The sequence below is a fragment of the Bos taurus genome, chromosome 22 (assembly GCF_002263795.3).
Source record: "Bos taurus isolate L1 Dominette 01449 registration number 42190680 breed Hereford chromosome 22, ARS-UCD2.0, whole genome shotgun sequence".
NCBI lineage: Eukaryota > Metazoa > Chordata > Mammalia > Artiodactyla > Bovidae > Bos > Bos taurus.
Window position 1 is genome coordinate 52,875,301 of NC_037349.1, and position 21,547 is coordinate 52,896,847.

The 21,547-nt window shown below is 45.4% G+C and overlaps 1 protein-coding gene across 2 annotated transcripts in view; it reads left to right on the plus strand.

The window, feature by feature from the left end:
• The first annotated feature begins 8,521 nt into the window (after positions 1-8,521).
• The window catches only part of LRRC2 (leucine rich repeat containing 2), a 47,763-nt gene continuing 34,737 nt past the window's right edge, over positions 8,522-21,547 (plus strand). Inside the window, exons 1-3 of one of the 2 annotated variants that reach the window (XM_059879820.1) lie at positions 8,522-8,638; positions 12,580-12,715; positions 18,753-18,896. In XM_059879820.1, the coding sequence (XP_059735803.1) occupies positions 18,772-18,896 (125 nt within the window). In that variant the 5' untranslated portion in view covers positions 8,522-8,638; positions 12,580-12,715; positions 18,753-18,771. 2 annotated transcript variants of the gene reach the window in all.

The following is a 21,547-nucleotide window of genomic DNA, read 5'->3' on the forward strand; positions in this document are numbered from 1 at the left end:
CCAAATGAAGGTGCTTGGCTTTGAGTAGGAAGGAATTCAAGAGTGAGCCATAGGAAAGTGAAAGCAGAAATACATATTCCACAGGCAGAATGTGGTCCATCTCAGAAGGCAAGAGCAGCACCGAATTGTTGGGGTGGTTAGTGGGAGGATTATTTCATTTATTTTGAGGAATTAGACCACTGCCCCCTTTTTGGCCTTCCCTCTCAGAACAGTCATGGTGCCACAGGATGTGTCATTTCGAATATGCTAATATATTTCAATGAGCTCTTAATGAGGCTACTGGAAGTCAAATCTTCCACCATCTTGAGCCTAGTCAGCTCTAGCCAGTTTCTGTTGTCTGCAGTTTTTGTCAACGGCTGTGTCATTTTTTAAGGACTGTGCTCTGCCCCCTTCCCACGGCAGAACAAATCACAGCATCTGAGACCATTTCAGCATCCCTGTCTACCGTGTGAGTGTGACGAGTCCATAGGTGTAAAGAAGAGTGGTTATTTGCTTCTACACCAGCAGTTTAATTCTTGGGGGAATTAAATTTTAAATGATTTTTATTGGAAGGTAGGTCCCCATCAGAGCAATGGTGGAATGGGATGCAGCCTATTTACTTAAAGCTGGTAGTTACTCCACTGTGGCTGACTAATTCCTGCTGTGCTTCAGCTCCCTGTGTGGCTGTCCAACTTGTTAAAAAGCTTCATGTGTCACTCTGAGATTCAGAGGGAATGAGGAACTTGGCCTGAAGCTCTAGAAGCTGGATGTGGGGGAGGGCAGTGCAGAAGAGAAGGCTAATCATCTAACTCAGGAACTGCATGGAGGCCTAAAGAAAGAACAGTACATTCTTAGCACAGCTTGTGCTTCACAGTCTTCAACAATCCAATGTGCTAAGCAGATAACAGCATTGGCAACGTTAGTCTCACTTTTTGGATGAAACAATGGCTCCCATCTGTGGACTTACAGGTCTTTTCCAGAGGCTGGGCAGGTCTGTGGCAGAACTGGCAGAGGGGCACCGCCCCTGCCCGACACTTCCTTGTTTAAAGGGGCTCTTGTGGAACTTTTGGAACTTGGAATAGAACCCCTGGAAATCACCTCCTCATTTTCAGGAGAGGATCAAGACCCTGAGTCTGGTGACGTTTGCATGACTGGTGTGAGTTCAGCCTGCAGCCCACACAGGATCTCTGCATACCCAAAACAGGAGCTCACTGAAAAGATCTGTGTTCCCCACAGGGACAGAGGGCAGAGAAAGTCTAGTGTATGCAGGAGACAGAATCTGGGCTAAGTTTTAAGATAGGAAGAGGATAAGGGGAGGGGAGGGCTGAAGTGTTTGGCTAGATATTTGGTATTGGGCTGGGGACCCACAGGCTGTTCATTCAACAAGTTTTTAATGAGGCTACTGTGTTGCTGGTCAAGGGGTGCGCTCTGGGGACACAGTGCTGAGAGGTGACCCCACCGCTCAGTGGGGGAGAGAGGACAGTCATGATTGTAGTTGTGCTGCTGTCTCTGGGTGGGGAGTTGATTGACATCTCTGAGACAGCCACTGGACACCTCTGCTCGGTCACTGCTGAAATTGACAGAGGCCACCCAGCCTCTGGCCAGTAATTACTGTGTTAGAGACCCATGGACGGTCTGGGGTTAGGAGACCCTGGAATGGGGGGGTTCCCAGTCACTGGCAGCCCACATTCTCCCTTATGGAGGGCGCTGACAGATGGTCTTGGTCTCAGGATGGTTCGCTACCACCCTCTTGTCGTCCAACCCAAGTCATTGTGCCATGCACAAGGAGGCCACACAAACCTAAACGAGTATTGGGCGCGTGAACTTGGGTTCGACAACACTCTGAGTTGTCTTGCGTTAAAAACTGGGGCAAAAGAGAGTTGTGTGTGTTTAAAATATACAAGTAAGAATTTGACTTAAAATCAACCAACCAAGAATAGTCAAAGCAAAAAAAAAAAAAAAATCCCAACAGAGATTTCCAGTGTCTGTCTCAATTTCAAGGAAGAAAATACCTTTGGAGATAGGATAAGTTTTTAACTTTAAAAAGTCAATTCAGCGTTTCAGTGGTTTCGACCGTTTAGAGTTAAACCTCAACTGAAGTGAAGTTGCTCAGTCGTGTCCGACTCTTTGCGACGCCATGGACTATAGCCTACCAGGCTCCTCCGTCCCTGGGATTCTCCAGGCAGAAATACTGGAGTGGGTTGCCATTTCCGAGATCTTCCCAACCCAGGGATAGAATCCGGGTCTCCTGTATTGCAGGCAGGAGCCACCATCTTTAAAGCCATCTCAGATGGCTTTACCATCTGAGCCACCAGGGAAGCTCAAATAGTTAATAAAAAGAATAGCCATTTCTGCAGCACGATGATGAGGTTTAAAGTCAAAGCCTACTTTTTTCATAGGACTCCTAGGGACAGTTGTGTGGCACCTCTATCATTGTCTCCTCAGGCCAGAAGAACAATGAGCCAGGCTGGGGAACTTCAGCTGAGGAATGTAGATGCTACCAAGCTCAGCACCCAGTGGCTTCTGATAAGACCCAAGTGACACTCTGGCAGAAGTAGAGCCCTTACCCATTCATCAACGAGTAAATGGCTTTCTCTTTTCACCAGTTAACTTAGCAAATAGCCACTGGAAACCTCTTCTGTATTTGCAGAGACCTCTATGTGGGGTTTAGAAGAATAGATTCTTGCTCTCAAAACTCTGCAGTCTCAGAAGGGAAGACTGTTCAAACGAGCCAATTTAATGCTATACTGTTATAGAAATTGGTTAAGAGGGACAGAGAAGGCCTTAGGAGGAGACTCCTTGTGTGTGTGTGTGTGTGTGTACGTGCGTGGGGTGGAGGGTATATCATATCAATTTCTATATAGACATAAACTATCTTATCAAGAAATACTTGGTGTGTTTCTACATTTACAGTGAGCTCCCTTGAATGTATATCCTGGTGACTTTGGGGAATATATCTAGCCAGTTAACTTCTAGCACTGGAATTGTTTGGTTAAAGGGAGAACATTTCCAAATTTATTTTCCAAGAAGTTTGCGCTGGTTTCCTCTCCCTCCCTTTTCCTCCCTTCCCCACACATCCCCCAGGTCCTTAACAGCTGGCTGCAACAAGCATCTTGTGCGAGGATGCTGAGTCACTTCAGTTGTGTCCGACTCTTTGAGGCCCAATGGACCATAGCCCGCCAGGCTCCTCTGTCCATGGGATTCTCCAGGCAGGACTACTGGAGTGGATTGCCATGCCCTCCTCCAGGGGATCTTCCTGACCCAGGGACTGAACCCAGGTCTCTTACGTGTCCTGCATTGACAGGTGAGTACTTTACTACTAGCGCCACCTGGCTGGCAGGATCTGCTTCCTGACTGAGGGTCAGACCCACACCCCCTGCCGCAGAAGCACAGTATCTAACCCACTGGACCACCAGGGAAATCCCACAACAAGTATCTTAATTTTTGCTGAATCTGTTTGTGAAAATAGTATCCCCTTGTTGTTTGGATTTGCATTGTTATGTTTACTGGATGCTTGTATGTCTCTTCCTATGAACTGGCAGGTGGTTCTGAGAGAGCATTTGAACTGGAGTTTCCTTCATTTTGTCAACCCTGTTGTTAACGACCAGTTTTCTTGTCTTTCACCAGCCCCTCTCCTTATGCCTTATCCTCCACACCAGGAGATCCGGAAACCTGGTCTTCTGGAAATCTCACCTCTGCAACCTCTAGAGCAGTGTCTGTCTGTCTGTGCTGGTTTCCTTTTGGCTGAATCTTGTTGTGTGCCGCCTCTGTGGCTGACACATCACCTTTCCGCCTTACTTTCTAAATGAGAAGGTGGGGTGGGCGTGGACTAGGTCTTTGAGAAGCTCCAAAGGAAAACAACTTGCGCCCCCTAGCCTGAGCTAGGAAATACAACAAAAAATACTCCCTGCCGACAACAGTGAAGGAAAAAATAAGTGACTCTTGAGTACTCTAAGCAGTGCTGAATTCTGGGCAGCCTATTCAAGAGAGGTCACAATGTCCAAGGCGAAATAGTCTTGATGCGGTTACCAGAAACCATGTTAGGGTAGGGGACTTCTGATTTAGACTTCTAAACATGGCTATGGTTTAGAATTCTCACCAAAATTTTTCTCTTTTCAATCAAATTAGTCCAATAGTTACTCTGCTGAGCACACTAGAGGAGACAGGATCTCCTAGACTGCACTCCTGTTCCTTTCCCACTTCCCCCAGAAAAGACGAGCCAGTAATGTATTCCAAGTACCATTTTAGTGTTATCAAAAAAACTGCTGACGGCGAAGGAGCCATCATTTCCTGATGGCCCCGTGACCAGGTCAAGGTCAGTGGCCCCGGACAGACAGACAGATAGATGGGCAGACAGACTCTTTGAAGGGACTTGGGAAGGTGAGCTGGGGTCCCACTTGGTTTCACAAGACGTGGAGGATCTCATTTTAAAGTGCTTCTTAAGTGGATTTTGTATCAGATTGCATTCAGGCATTCTTCACAGCTCTTAATGGTTTTGAAATGGATGAAATGCAAGTGGAGGGACGGAGGGAGGCCAAAGTGCAAAACCCAGGCTGTATCAGAGATGGGTTACTGTGCTCCAGGGAGAAGATTTCCTGTATGCAAATGACCCTGGGCACTTTGAGGTGCTCCCTACTCTGGAAACAGTTGATCCAGGATAGATATCTGAAGTACGGGAACTGTGAATAAATGATATTCTATTAAGCCACTGAATTTGTGAGAATTTGATACAGCAATATAAGATGAATAGGTAAAATTTTTTTAATGAAGTATGTTTTACTTTGATAAAAGTCTGCAAGTAATTAGGGTTACAGGTTAGTGAATTATTCCAAAGTCAGAACCATGGAACCACAACCCAGGTCAAGAAGAAGAATATTACTAGAACCCCAAAAGTCCACTTCCTGCTTTTTCACAACCACCACTCACTCCCTCTTCCTCAGAGCTTTTATGTTTTAAATTTCTAATCCCAAAGGTTGGGTTTGCATGGTTTTGACCTTTTTATAACCATCAGCGTGTATGTATATCTGCTTCTTTTTGCTCTTCCTTGGTGAGAGTAATCCATATTGTTTGTAGAAGCTTGTTCATATTCAATTGCTGTATAGTATTCCACTGCAGCACCACCAATTGAAAAGATCATTCCTATAATACTGATCTATCAGGTTATTTCATTAGCAATCAGTTGTTCATGTGTTTGTGTGAAGTGGTTTTTTTTCTTTTCTAATGCCTTATTCTTTCTTCTTATACCAATATCATTCTGTCTTTAATACTGTAGCTTTATACTTTATAATTAAAAAGTCCTTGATATTCAGAATAGTAAGTTATCTCCCTTTCATACTTCAGCTTATATCAACTATTCTTTTTTTTTTTTTTTATAGCAACTATTCTTGACCTTTTCAGTTCAGTTCAGTTTAGTAGCTCAGTCATGTCCGACTCTTTGCAACCCCATGAATTGCAGCACACCAGGCCTTCCTGTCCATCACCAACTCCTGGAGTTCACCCAGACTCACGTCCATCGAGTCAGTGATGCCATCCAGCCATCTCAACCTCTGTCGTCCCCTTCTCCTCCTGCCTCTAATCTCTCCCAGCATCAGAGTCTTTTCCAATGAGTCAACTCTTCGCATGAGGTGGCCAAAGTACTGGAGTTTCAGCTTTAGCATCATGCCTTCCAAAGAAATCCCAGGGCTGATCTCCTTCAGAATGGACTGGTTGGATCTCCTTGCAGTCCAAGGGACTCTCAAGAATCTTCTCCAACACCACAGTTCAAAAGCATCAATTCTTCCACGATCAGCCTTCTTCACAGTCCAACTCTCACATCCATACATGACCACAGGAAAAACCATAGCCTTGACTAGACAGACCTTTGTTGGCAAAATAATGTCTCTGCTTTTGAATATGCTATCTAGGTTGGTCATAATTTTCCTTCCAAGGAGTAAGCGTTTTTTAATTTCATGGCTGCAGTCACCATCTGTAGTGATTTTGGAGCCCCCCAAAATAAAGTCTGACACTGTTTCCACTGTTTCCCTATCTATTTCCCATGAAGTGATGGGACCAGATGCCATGATCTTTGTTTTCTGAATGTTGAGCTTTAAGCCAACTTTTTCACTCTCCACTTTCACTTTCATCAAGAGGCTTTTTAGTTCTTCTTCACCTTCTGCCAAAAGGGTGGTGTCATCTGCATATCTAGGTTATTGATGTTTCTCCCGGCAATCTTGATTCCAGCTTATGCTTCTTCCAGTCCAGTGTTTCTCATGATGTACTCTGCATATAAGTTAAATAAGCAGGGTGACGATATACAGCCTTGATGTGCTCCTTTTCCTATTTGGAACCAGTCTGTTGTTCCATGTCCAGTTCTAACTCTTGCTTCCTGACCTGCATACAGATTTCTCAAGAGACAGGTCAGGTGGTCTGGTATTCCCATCTCTTTAAGAATTTTCCACAGTTTATTGTGATCCACACAGTCAAGGCTTTGGCATAGTCAATAAAGCAGAAATACATGTTTTTCTGGAACTCTCTTGCTTTTTCGATGATCCAGCGGATATTGGCAATTTGATCTCTGGTTCCTATGCCTTTTCTAAAACCAGCTTGAACATCAGGAAGTTCATGGTTCACGTATTGCTGAAGCCTGGCTTGGAGAATTTTGAGCATTACTTTACTAGCATGTGAAATGAGTGCAATTGTGTGGTAGTTTGAGCATTCTTTGGCATTGCCTTTCTTTGGGATTGGAATGAAAACTGACCTTTTCTTGACCTTTTACATTTCCAATTAATTTTTAGAACATTTTCCAAATTTCTAAAAATTTCTGCCAGGATTTTGATAAAAGCACATTGATCCTTTAGAATTACTATCTGTGTCATATTGAGTCTTTCAGTCTATGAAGATCTGTTTAGGTGCTGTTTAATTTCTTTAAAAAATTTTTTATTAATAATTTCTATATAGAGATATTATAGAGTTTTGTTGGATCATTCCTAAATATTTATTCTTTTAATGTTAAAGTGAATGGTATCTTTTACTTCCATTTTTGTGGCACTAATTTTTGTATTGATCTTGTATCTAGTGCTCTTAAGAAATTTACTTATTAATTAGCTAGCACTGCCATAATAAATACCACAGACCAAGGGTCTTAAACAACAGAACTTTATTTTCTCACAGTTCTGGGGACTAGAAGTCCAAGATCAAGATATTACGAGGTTTGATTTCTTCTGAGTCCTCTCTTCTTGGTATGCACATGGCCATCTTTTTGCTGTGTCTCCCAGAAATTTTACAAACTAAGAAATCTGACCGATATGAGAGGTCAGATCATCAGTGATTATTTCATTATTCTTTTTCATAACTCTCAGTTTTTTTGATTCATTGCATTAACCACAGTTTACCATTGGATATTTAAATGCTTGTTTAGAGGACACTCTTCCAACAAACTGTGACATTCCAAAGGGCAAGATCCTGTTTAATTCACTACCAAATCCTTAATACCAAACATATTTCCAGGAATATAGTAGGCGCTTAATAAATATTTGGTAAATTAATAGATGAATCCCTGTGGAAGAAAATAAGTATGTATGAGAGATTTCTTTCAGTTAGTTTTATGATTGTAGTTTCCACTTTCGGTAATGATAGAAAAGGTAAATCAAATCTGCAGAAAACAATTAGAAAGTTGGACAAAATAATTTTGAAAATCTGGCTTAATAATCAGTAGATCACTTGGATTCAGTAACTAGTGCAGCCTTCCTGAACCCAGGGCGTTGAGCTCAGGCAGGACTGAGTGACTATGTCAATGTCAACTTAGTATACCATTTTAAATGGTAGCTTAATTAAAATGTCAATAAATAGAAAATGTTCCATATAGAAAATAGTCCCTCAGAAATCAAACTATTTTCTAATTAGAGTTTTTATGTATATACTAGACAAAGGTATTTTGCTGTTTTAGGGTGAAGTGTATGAGGAACTGGTGCCATGAAGAGGCACTGAGAGAGGTTGTCTTGGACATGATTACTGCTTATTAAGTGACTATCACATCGTCCCAATGTTGGATATCAGGAAAACATATTTGCCAAATTAGTAAAATCTCTAGACAGAACCTAAACTCACATATGTTTTAGGAAATTAATTTCTTAATTAAATTAAGAAAAAAATGTACCGTGAAACCAAGATTTTAGACATCTGTTGCTTCAAATACTGGGGCGGGGTAGAGGGGGAACCAGCCCTTACATTTCCTTGGTCATATGGCTTTCTTATCTTGGTTTTTGTTTGGTTCCTAGTTTGGCGGGCTAAGAACGCGGCACCCTTGGCCTTCTCTGGCCTGTTTTGTTTAACACGCTTCAGGATTTCCAATGTCAAAAGGCCCGGCCGCCTGCAGGGAGGTGCAGATAATCCCGGGTTGTAGGGCTCAGATTGGCCTGCTGCCCTGTGCCAAACCCTCCCCTCCCAAGTCTGTTTTGTCTCATGCCGGGCTGAGTCACATAGAATAGATAGATAGTTTATCAGCACATGTCCTACAGATCATATTATCAGCTTACAAATATAGCCCGTTAGCGCACAGGCGGGCAGGCTCCGTGGTCGGAGCGTTTCCGGCCGCAGCGTGTGGCTGCTGCGGTGTCAACAGGCAGGCTCGGATTCCGCTCAGAGAGCGCGGCAGGGGTTCAGGTTTGCAGCGTGATCACGGGTAGGTGGGCGTGGGGGGGGGGGGGTCAGTGCGCGGCAGCTCCTGAACCTGGGGGGAACTGTGGGGAAAGCGAGGGAGGGGGTGTGTGGCACCTGCGGAGGTGGGGGTCAGTGCCTCCTTGTTTATGTCTGTTCCTGCTGTGCCAAGGCTTGAACGTGGATGCAGGCAAAAGATTCCGCATCTATCTGCGTTTTAGGGCATGGCCTGGAATTGAAGGAGAGCCTGTGGGCGGGCCTGTCCAGGGCGCGGGTCTGTTGGCACCGGCTCCACACATTCCTGCTCCTGCTTAGTGAGTTACTCCCAGCGTCATCCTTGTACCCAAGGGTGAACTCAAAGCCTGCTGGTCCAAAGTGCTGTCCAGGGGAGATAAATCATCTTTGTTTGTGCTTCTTAAGTGCCGGGGAGGGGATGATCAAGTGGCCGGGGAAGTCTGTCCTGCAGGAGAGGCTGGGGATGAGGGTGGGAAAGAGACTGGAAACCCAGAGAATTGTCTAGTTTTGTAAGCAGTTCCACTGTCCTGGTGGCTCTTCTAATGACCAGATCCTCTCTGTTAACTCAGAGGCTGGGTGTTCTCCCAAAGAACCTTCATGGCTGTTAGAGAAAAATCCCCAGATGCTCGTGTATTTTATCTCTTATGCTTATCTTATGTTTAATTGGGAACAATGTGTGTCTTAATTTCTTCTTTTCTTTAAATAACTGACAGCTTTTTGAGCTTTACTAGGTGCCAGGTACTGTTTTAAGCACTTGACACAAATGATCACTCGTGATCCTCCCACTAATCCTGTAGGCTCAGTGCTGCTGTTACAGTGTGTCCGCATGAGAACACTGGGGTTCAGAGAGGTTAGGTAACCGCCTCGGATGCAGGACTCCAGCCCTGCAGGCTGACTCTGAGACTGTCCTCTCGATCCTGCCTGGAGCCTCTGCCTCCCATGGCCAGATTTTCTAGCCTAAAAAAATTACCATAAAATAATGGGTGTCCCCCCGGGGGAACTCTGATCAAGGGACATAAAACGTGACTTAATTTAGAATTTGGCTGAAATAGTGTGACTGTTGTGACTGACCTCGCTTGAAGATTTAGCCACTATTTCCCCCACTGTTTCTATCAGAAAACTCACTCTGTGTGCCAACTCTGGGGTCCAGGCCTTATGTGAGGATGGGAAAGAATTTGTGAGCCACTAAGGACCCTCGTCTGCCATGTTATTCTCCCACTGTGCCTTGGTGTCACTGGAAGTTCCTGTTGGTTATAGTCATCCCCTTGGGTCCAGCAAGGCTGATGATAGGTGTTTTCTGCACACGGAGAATACACCTGGAAAAACACTTCGGAAGGCCTGGCGCCGGTCAGTCCAGGGAATGAGGGTCCCTGGGGGCTCTGAGGCGCAGGTGGGGAGGAGGCAAGCCAGCCCTCTCTCCCTGTGTCTGATCCAGGTGACCCCTGATACCTGCTCCCTCCTCCCCTGTTTGCTACTGTCCCCGCTCCCAGCCTCACAGAGGCAGCATCAAGACTGGGTTGGAACCTGAATTGTGGGGTTAGTTGAGTCTCCTCCCAGACTCGCCCAGATCCTCTCCACTCTAAATTCTCTGAGATGAAGCCCTGCCACCTTCCAGCCCAGTCTGTCATTTGACCAAGAGTGAGAAGACTGGGTGACCCATAAGCCTCCCCTCCTACCTGGAACCCTGTCCTGTGACTCTAAGTGGACACTAGAGTTCTGGGCCAAAGGACGTGTTCTTCCATCACCCTCTGGCTCGGGATAGCGGACGATTCTGTAAAGTGGTTCTGATATACCTGACTTGGGGAGGGAGCACGGAAAACCATTCAACTAAACCCAGAAGAATAGTCCTTTCCTCTCTCTCACAGTCCCTGTGGGACTATCCACCCTCCTCCCAACATACTTCAGGGCATCTGTTCCCTTCTGGCTCCCACAGCAGCTCCTTCAGTCTGTGTTGTCGAATCCACACGCCGCACTGAAATGTATCCCTTTAAACATCTGTTCATCCCTCCAGATTGAGAGCTCAGAGGCAAGGACGTCCATCTTTCTGCATTTAATGAGTGTTCCTAAATGTCAGTTATTTAGGGTTCCTGGGAATCAACGAGCAGAAATACACACCAAGTAAACAGGCTGCATACCCGGGGTTTCTGTGTTGAGATTCAGAAGCAGGAGCCTGGAGCCTGGAGCCCTCTCTAGTTCCTGTGTCTGTTACTGTGTCTGTGACTTAGCGTCAAGGGCTGACTTGAAGGGTCAGGCTCTGAGCCCCAGTCTGGAGCCCCTCGGGTGGCAGCTCCTGTCAGTAAACCATGTTTCTGTCCATCGACGGGCAGATAAAGTATAATTGAACAAATGGTCGAATGATTCAACTTGTATGATATGCTGTGAAGTAAGTAAGGAATAGTCTGAGAGACAGAACAGCAGGGGGCTCTGCCTTAGACAAAGAGGCCACACTAACGAGAGAACAGCAGAAGCTGAGTCCAAGGGTGTAGGGGTTGGGGGAGTTGTTTGGACGGGGGAAACGTCTAGGCCGAGGGAGCCGCGTGTGCTGTCTGAGGAGGGACAAGGCAGGGGGTGGATGAGGCAGGGGGTGGACAGGCTCTGTGGAGGAGAGCAGAGGGGGCGAGTGGGGGGTATGGCTGAGGGGAAGTCACGCCAGGGTCTTATTGGGCCCTGTGAGGAGCTGGGATCTCCCTCTCAGCCCAAAGGGAAGTCTCTGGAGGACTTGGGCCAGGTGGCAGCATGGTCTGGTTCTCCTCAGATGGTGATGCTCACCATTGTGTAGCAAATGGATTGGACGCGGGTGAGTAGGAAGTCAGGAGACCAGCTGTGAGGCTTTTGCACAACTGGGGCCAGATGTGGCATGGATTGGTGGTGAGAAACGCGTGCCCTCTAAGACCTACAGGATAGGTTGGATGTGTAAATGAGTGTGTGTGTGTGTGTGTGTGTGTGCACGTCTTCATAGTGGGTGATCAGGGTGAGGAAACAGCATAAAGAAATGACCTCCAGATGAATGTGAAGTCATTGTCAAGCTGGGGAATTAAGGCAGCCAGGGATGGATAGATTCTAGATGAGTAAGTTTGGAGGGAATCGTGTTTCTTTTGAGATATGTGTGAGAAGTGGGTATGTCAAGGAAGCATAGACACCAGATGTCACTATAAATTTAGACTAATTTTTATAAGTGCCTCCTTTGTACTATATTACTATTTATTTATTGCTGTATAAAACTTATCCCAACATTTAAAAGGATAAACATTTGTTTTCCCATACTTTTGAAGGGTTCAAAACCAGGAGTGCCTTAGCTGAATGATTCTGGCTCAGGGTCTCTCATGAAGTCTAGATTTTGGCCAGGGCTACAGTTATCTGAAGGCTTGACGGAGGCTTGAGGATTTGCTGCTAAGGCAGCTTCCACTCACGTGGCCGTTGGCAGGAGTCCTCAATTTCTCTCACGAAATTTCTCACACGGAATTTCTCCATAGGGCTGCTTGACCACCTCGGGACATGGCGGCTGGCTTTCCCCAGAGTGAGTGAGCTGAGGGAGAGGGTGATGACTCACCTCAGAAGTCACACACCATCACTTTTACCACATCATAGTCATTAGAAGCGAGTCCAGAAGACCAGCCCAAGGTCAAGGAGAGAGGAATTAAGGTCTAGCCTTTTAAAAAGAAGAAAGTCGACGCATTTGTGCGTGTCATTTAGAGCTCTCACATCCACTAGAACTTTGTGTCCAGGAAAAACAAAGCCATTCTGGGAGCAGAGAGGAGGCCGATTCAGGAACAGGGGAGCAGGTGCCACCCAGTCAGCAGCCTGGGGGAATGAAAGCTGCTCTCTCTTATTGTTCACGAAAGCTGGGGTCGGCAAAGGATCACCCACAGGCTGGGCACAGGGGCACTGCCAGGGCAGCGTGAGCCGTGGAGACCAAACCGGAGTAACGCCCTTTGTTCCCGTTCCCCCTAGACTCTCAGCACCTGTCTACCTGGCCAGCCATATCTCAGTGCTGCCCAGGGCCCACACTGGTTGCCATTCACATATTTGAGACTCTACTGCTGGCAACTGCCAGGCCCCAAGCAGTCGACTTTCTGCTCGAGAGTTGGTGAGTTAGCGTGTCACTGACCTTCAGCCCAATGTCCAGCTTGAGATGAGTGGGAGGGGAGGACACACAGGCATCACTGGGGCAGAGAGCGAAGCTGACTATAGTGGGTCCCCCCTCCTCTGCCCCATGCTCGTGGCCTGCCAAGCCTTTTCCTCTTGGATCTGTTGCTCGCTCTGGTCCTGAGAATGTGTCCAGTGGGCAGCAACTGGGCGGAAGCATAGATTCGAGCTCATTGCTTGGGCAGGCCCATGCCAGACAGGCAGGAAGACCAGGCATTTTCTCTTTTGTTATATAAGTACTTTCATAAAATATTTACTATCTTGCCCTTTACTAAAAGTTTGCTGATCTTGCAGTAAAGCAAATGGTTTTTCCAGGGGAAAAAACTTTGTTTCCACAATGAATCCAACCTATGAGCATCTCTGAAGGTTGACCTTGTCACTCAGGGCCTGAAACACTGGAGGGGAGTGAACCTGACCACACTTTATACCGGTGCCCTTTTCTGTCGTAGTGAGGGACACATTGGATCCCTCCCCTCTCACAGTCCCAAGTATTTTCTTCTCTGGAAGGTGCTCTGTGGTTGTAGACCCTATGGCCAAATCTAGGGAGACTTGTTCTCATGAGTCTGTGCTCACCTTGTGAAGCCAGATCTCCAGCAGAGAGCCGGCATGAGAGTCCTCTTGGAACCATGAATCCTTGCTGTTAAGTTGACTGTGGGCCCAGCCTAAAGCTCTGCCTTCTTATGCTGCCTCGGGAGAGTCTCCTTGGTTATGGTGTTTTCTCTGAGAGGTTAATGTTTTCTTTGTGTTCAGGGTTTGCAGACTGGGCCCTGAAGAGGTTAATTTTTCTCTTCTGCTATGGTATACTATTGCTGTTGTTCAGTCGCTCAGTAGTGTCCGACTCTTTGCAACCCCATGGACTGTAGCCCACCAGGCTCCTCTGTCCATGAGTTTCTCCAGGCAAGAATACTGGACTAGGTTACCATTTCCTTCTCCGGGGATATTCTCGACCTAGGAATAGTGGATTCTTTACCACTGAGCCACCCGGGAAACCTTTGGTGTAGTATACTTTGGTGATATTTCTATAGCTCTACAGAAAGTTAATGCTTAGAAAATTGCATTTTATGTAATTACCTGAAAGAGTGGACTGAATGGAGGTCATGGTACAAAGAAGAGATTAACTTTGTGAATTTGCCAGGGGACTCTCATTCCCCCCAGGCTGCTAAGCAAGTGGCTCCTGCGTCCGTCCTTGAATCTGCCTCCTCTCTGGCTTCCCCATCCCTGCCCTGGCTCCAAATGGCTTTTTATCCCTGGATGGAATGACTCATGGGCTCTTGTCTTAAAACCACTTTCCCAGTCTCAGCCCCACCCATAGGGCTATGACCTCCTGGGTTAAGGTCAAACCTGTTCAGTTGTCCAGGGGCCCCTGGACTTCAGCCCTGTCCTGCACAGGGTGCCAGCAGCTGGGCTGGACCTGGGACTCAGGAGCTGGTGTTCCTCCGCTTCCCAGGATCTCTGCTTCTTACAGTGTAGATCCCCAGCATACAGTCACCACTTACTATACTTAGAGTCTCTAGTTTTCATTATGCATATTTGTAAGTGGAACATCTGACAGGCAAAACTTTGACTTAAATCCTGGCACATTCAGATCCCCCTTAGTTGAAGGATGCTGCTGCTAAGTCGCTTCAGTCGTGTACGACTCTGTGCGACCCCATAGACAGTTGCCCACCAGGCTCTCCCATCCCTGGGATTCTCCAGGCAAGAACACTGGAGTGGGTTGCCATTTCCTTCTCCAATGCATGAAAGGGAAAAGTGAAAGTGAAGTCGCTCTGTCGTGTCCGACTCTTCGTGACCCCATGGTCTGCAGCCTACCAGGCACCTCCGTCCATGGGATTTTCCAGGAAGAGTACTGGAGTGGGGTGCCATTGCCTTCTCCAAGTTGAAGGATAGTACCTCTTTTTCTGCTTGGCAGAAAATGAAAATAATTAACGTGGTTAGATGACAATCAGGATAGACACTTTCCCACCAAAATACTGAGACTAATGTTGGTTTAGTGAAAAGTGTTAGTCACTCAGTTGTATCCAACTCTTTGTGACCACATGAACTGTAGCCCACCAAGCTCCTCTGTTCATGGACTTCTCCAGACACGAATAATGGAGTGGGTTGGCCATTCTCTTCTCCAAGGGATCTTCCTAACCTAGGGACTGAATCTGGGTCTCCTGCATCGCAGGCAGATTCTTTACTGTCCGAGCCACCAGGTTTACAACTATTTAAAAATATAACACAAAGGCATCAAGAAGAGGCAATCTCTGTAATTCAGGGACTTTAATTACATATCTCTAAATGCATAGAAATTAATGTACAGATCTGGTTACTTTTTGTGGATTTACTGACCTAAGAAAATTAAAGAAATACCACAAAAGAATCGGAGCCATGACTGGCTGATCTAGAACACACACCCTGGACAGCAGGCGAGGCTTCCAGCTTTGGTTATTCTTGGATGACTGGCTGTCTACACTACTCAAAAGCAGTTCACTTTACTTTGGCCTTCTGGTTTGCTTTTATTTGTAGACTTGGATTATGTACAGAGATTTCCTCAAAGAAACTAGGCTGCCTGATTCTTTCTCTTTTAACAAGTATTCTCCATTACTGGCTATAGTCTTTAACTTCTTGTTTTCAAGCTGATGCTTGGCATTCCTTTATGAAAGCTTTTTTGTCAAAAGTCAAAGCCTTAAGACTTTTGCAGCTTAGGGGAATTCCCTAGTGGTCTAGCGGTTAGGATTCTGTGCTTTCACTGCAGAAGATGTGGGTTCAATCCCTGGTTGGGGAACTAAGATACCACAAGCCACAAGGTGTGGCTCTAAAAAAAAAAAAAGTGCTCCTGAGCTAAAGGTAGCAGAGTAGGGAAAGTGGTGAAAGGAAAATTAAATACAGAGATTTCTGGTTTGGAGTAAGATGGAACAGGCAGATTCTTTACTGTCTGAGTCAGCAGGGAAGCCCAAGATGGAGCAAGCACACTTAACCCATCCTTCCCACTAAATGCAGCTTTAAAACCTGGACATCCTGCACAGAACAGCAATATGAAGTCCCTGGAAAGTAAACAGTTGCAAGAGAAGAAGGGAAGGACACCAGAATTCAAAATAGCACAGAACCTGTGGTCTCTTCCCTATTTTTCCCCCTCAAGTATTCCCGAGCCTGGACTCAAGGCAGCCTGAAACCCAGAATTAAAGACAAAGTACTTAATTTTGCTCCAGGAGTGAGAATGGGGCTCCTAATGCTCAGAGGCTGGGGAGTAAATCCCTCTCTTTTACCTTTTTCTTTTCTCCACTCTCTCATGCCTCAGCCCGCACAGGATTGTGTAGCAGGAGCTGTGAAGGGCAATGGGTAGTGGGGGACGTCAGTCACCCAGACTATGAGAGAGAGGATCCTTCCTTTCTGATCGGTGAAACTGTGGTCCCCAGAGGGTGGAAGGAGCTCTCATCGAGTTTCCCCTCTCACTGTCCTCCTGCTGCTGGAACCAGTACAGTTGTAGGACATGCACAGTGAAGCAGGGTAGCTAAAGTCTCAGGTCTCCGACCAGAGGACTGAAAAGGGAGCCCCAGGAATCTGGAAGGACCAGAGAGACATAAAGAGGGAGCGGCTGTGGAGAACAACTCTGAAAGGCTGCTTATGAACTCCTGGGCTCATCCCCGAGCTGCACCTCTTCGGATCTGACCCTAAACAGCATGTCCAAGTCTGTTAGAACTGACCACCAGGATGGACCATCAGACCGTCCCAGGTGGCCACTAGGTGGCGCCCGTGGAGCAGCTGAATAGTGCTGCCAAGTCAAGCGGGATCTGCTGTGTGACTCACAACCTCAGGGGGCAGGTTGGAATTCGAGGTCTGAACCCAACCAAACTGATCACCTGCTGTGTGAGCTATCACCTTATTGCCTCTCAGCTCAGAGTGCATCCTTCAATGTGTGAATTCTGTGGTGTACGATGGAATTCCTCTAAGTATTTGTCCTCTGAAGTGAACATCATGTTAACCTTTCTCCGGAGAGGACACTGCAGGGACCGTGTAGTAGGAAGAGTGAAATGAAGTCGCTCAGTCGTGTCCGACTCTTTGCGACCCCATGGACAGTAGCCTACCAGGCTCCGCCGTCCATGGGATTTCCCAGGCAAGAATACTGGAGTGGGCTGCCATTTCCTTCTCCAGGGGATCTTTCCAACCCAGGGTTCGAACCCGGGTCTCCTGCATTGCAGACAGACGCTTTACCGTCTGAGCCACCAGGGAAGAGGTTTCCTGCTTTTCTCGTGGTGGGTGGCCTACAAGACAAGAGGAAGCTTTTTGCAAATCATACATCTGGCAAAGGACCAGTATCTGGAATATGTAGAGAACGGCCACAACTCAACAGTAAAAAGACGAACAGCCCAATTTAAAAAATGAGCAGAGAATCTGACTAGCCATTTCTCCCGAGAAGGTATACAAATGGCCAATAAGCACATAAAAAGATGTTCAGCATCATTAGCTGTCAGGGAAATGCAAACCACAAGACTCCCTTCACACCCACTGCGATGGCTGTAATACCAAGAGAGATATTAACCATGTCAGCGAGTATGTGGAGCTACTGGGACGCTTAGACACTGCAGATGGGAATGTAAAATGGTGCAAGTGCTTTGGAAAACAGCCTGGCAGTTCCTGAAAAAGTTAAACATAGAATTGACATAGGACTCTCCAGTTCTACTCCTGGGTATTTACCCAAGAGAACTGAAAACATATGTCCACACAAAAACTTGCATCATTTGCACCTTTGTCAAAAATTTCCTTTAGGTAAAAGGGAGACAAAAGACAGTCCCAGATGTCAGAAAGGAAAGAAGGGAATCAGTTGAGGTCAGTATTTTCAGCTCTTCAGACTAAACTCATGGACCTCAGATGTTCAGCTGCACAAACATAAGCCAATTCTCCCACTCATGTTGGCAAGCCATTTGTGGAGAGCACACACTTGAGGCAGAAGAGGAAATATTTGGTTTCGTATCCTCACTGACTGCTATTTAAAAAGTGTCTGGAATTGGAACAGAGAATATTCACAGCCATACTGTTTGCCAACTGACGCTCTGTGTATTTTGCAGATCAGGAAATGGATTTAGCCAGACTTCAATGCTGTAGGTAGGGGAAGTTTAAAACAATATCTAGAAACTTGTGTTACTTCAACAAGGAAGAAAATATGCCTTAATGGAATGAATATTGAAATGTACCTTGATCTTTTTTTTTTTTTTGCAGTGAGCAAATAATCACTTAAACAGTAAAGATGAGGTGGGAAAATAAAAAGAAGAGAGAAATGTCACTGAGTGGGCTGAGAGTAAGGCAACCTGGGTGCAAATCTTTTATTCGCTTTCATTCTTTCGTTTACTCACTTATTCTTTCAATAAATATTTATGGAGAGCCTACTATGTGCCAGGTGGTGATGACCAAGATGTACCTGAGTCTGAATTTTCTTGCATTTAGAAAACCACATAAACAGAGATCGGCAGCTTGTGAGGGTTCATGTCACAGGAAAAACCTATAGGACAAGTGCCCAGGCTGTGTGGCTAGTCCCAGGCAGGAAAATGCTCAGTGGGGTTTGGTACAATGCTTGGTTTGTTACTTAATGGTGGTTGGTGTTTAGCCTCAGATAACTGGCATGTGTGTTTTAATTAATTCATCAAATTTATCTTTGAGCATGTTACAATGTATTTGGAAGATCAGATTCCAATAAATTTAATAGAATGTAGAACCATGAAGCTTGAGGAATGCCCAGGGGGCTTTGGGAACCTATGTTTCAGCTGAGGGGTAAAGAGATAAGTGTGATGTTCTAGAGGAGATGACCTCAGTTGAGTGCTGAATTTTGACTTACAGACAAGAGTCCTCTCAGACCTTAAGGACATTAGAAACTGCCATTCTGGAAGCAACAGGGCATTTCACCATTAGTGATAAAATTGATTCACTCATATTTTAAAGTTCAAGTTAAAACTATTTTCTTCTCTGTGTGTATGAAGCTGACATATATGTTTCTTAAACAGGTAATTTCATGCTTCCAAAATGGGACATAAAGTGGTCGTATTTGACATTTCCGTCGTCAGAGCCTTGTGGGAAACTCGTGTCAAGAAGCACAAAGCCTGGCAGAAGAAGGAGGCAGAAAGGCTTGAAAAAAGCGCTTTGGAAAAGTATGTGTTCTCTGTATTTGCTTTGCACTGTCTTTAGTGAATAGGGAGGCTGCAGTTATGCTATGGAGGGGGTGCCTCTCCTCTGAGATTTCTCCCTGTCAGTGACATGTGCTCACTGGGCTTCAGAATCTGTTGCCCACAATGAACGTTTGATTCCTATAACAGTAACACGTATAGCTATAAGGACCCACACGCATTGCAGGCACCGTGCTAGCCATGGAAAGACAGCAGTGACGCGATAAATGTCTCCATAGTGAATCCTGAGAAGACCGCGCACCTCACCTCAGCAGGCTGTCTGATGCTCTCCCCCTTGTGGCCATGTGAGGGCTGCTGTCTGTCCTGCCCTCAGCCCTCCCCTGTTGAGCTGAACACTAGATAAGGCTTATTGCGTCGATGCCTTTTTTACCTGGATTGGAGTGATGTGGTTTGACTGCTATCACACACTCGTGAAGTGTGAGTAAAAGAGAGTTATTGTGTCTGTGAAAACTAAGTTGAGTGCTTTGGAAAAACTACGTGTGTGATCAGTATGAACCACACAACTGAATTAACACTGTGCAAGACGGATACAGGTACAGTGAGCTAGAAAGGGTGCACATTCAGGTGGCTTTGCACGTCTGTAATTTTTACTCCTTGTGAAGAAACTCAAACTAGAAGTCTTGGATGGTGTGTTATGGGTGTGGTTTACATAAGAAAGGCAGAGTGGGATTCTGATTGCAGATCCATTCTCAAAGGCGGTCCATGACAGCCATACAAGTTGGCAAATGGTGACATATGTTGGTGCTTTAGGATAAAATCAAAATGTGTAGGATGTGAATGTCTCTTTATTCTTGGTTCTCCACTTCTCTGAACTATTTTGACCAAACAAATACCTATTCTGATCATGCTGGATAATGAAGCTGCTACCTGTAACCATCACTGCGAGGGGCTTTGTTACCTCACTTCGTGGTGTTTCATTTTGTAACTGTGTTTGTCCCCACACTTCAATGTTATAAGTAGAGATCAAATAGAGAGCATCATTCTACATGAATGAAACTCAGTCACTTACAGGGAGAGCTAGAGATGTTATTGTTAGGCTCTAAGTGAGGAATTTTTCATCCAATGAGGCTATTGCCATCTAGGCTAAGCCTGTGGGCTCGTTGCCTAAGGAAAGAGTTTTTATTTGCACATTTACTGATTTAATTAATAGAGTCCTAATGACATTATTTTGTATGTTTACATGGTATTTGAAGTTCTACTAAAATTGACTCCAGGGGGAGATTATTCAGTTACTAACATGAATGATAGAGTATAAAGACAGTGACATTTTATTTATGTTAGTTACTCTCAAGGAAGAGAATGGCATTGTAAAAATAGTTGATATTGTGACTTTTCTATCATTAGGTTTCAAAGGGACTAAGACATAAACATTTAAAAAAGAAATCCAAAGAAGATTTAGTATTTAAGTATTTTTAAAGTTGCATATCTGATTTCCTTTTTTTCTCTGTTCTATGTTGACTACCAAGATACGTGAAATAGTCACATCAATTTGTAATTTGTGATATAGGAAAGATGTATTGGGTAGGACTGAATGGATATCTTTTCATCGCATTGCCAGAATCTACTTTCAGGTTCAGCCTAAGAAATGAAGAAGGAAAAATTAGAAACATTGGTCTGAAAAGTGCTCAGTGCATAGAAGGCCTCGCTGTGGCTGTGCTGTTGGCTGTGAAATTTCTGGAGGGCTTCTTCTGTTAGTTCAACCAGTATCTTGTATCTAGGGTCTGGCCTGAATCCCTGACTGCTATTAGAGCTAGAGCTACAGGCAAATATTTAAGTTCATTTTTATCAGATGATATTAAAATATTTAAATTATACGAAAAACTAATAATGAAAAGCAAATCACCCCAAGCCCCTGCTAGTATTTCCCAGAGGAGTCCACTTCTAACTTTTTTCAGCATTTTCTTCTGGTATTAAGTTCCTATCTCTCCATGTGCTGGTATTTTTAAATGTATCTGTTTTATTACATTGTTTGGTGCAGTGGTAAAGAATCTGCCTGCCAATGCAGGAGATGTGGGTTTGATCCCTGGGTTGGGAAGATCCTCTGGAGTCAGAAATGGCAACCCACTGCAGTATTCTTGCTTGGAAAACTCCATGGACAGAAGAGTCTGGCAGGCTACAGTCCATGGGGTCACAAAGAGTTGGAGATGACTGAGCACGCATGACATTATTTATAGACTTCATGTATAGATCCCAAAGCACCGGCTAGTTGATTACCCAGTGCTATTCTCCAGCTCAGCTCCCTGTGACTAAGACCTTCGTAGTAGTGTGCTAGCCAATGCCATCAGCAAGATGGTTTTCTCAAATGCTCCTGTTCTCCTAGAGTAATGACAAAGCATGAAACTCCACTGATACCTGAAGTGATTTCTGAAGAGGAAAAAGTCTGATTAAGGGGGAAACATTTGCACATAGTCCTGGGGAACCAGCCCTGCAGAGATATGGGATCAAGAACTCCAAGCCGCCATAATAGTAAATGCAAACACCCTCAGGCAGGGGTTTGCCTGGGTGGTTCAGGGAAGAGCCAGGAGGCTAGAGTGACTGGGCCAGAAAAAGTAAGGGAGGGAGCAGAAGTGGATGAGGTCAGACAGGCAAGGGGAGGGCACAGACCTGCAGGGCCT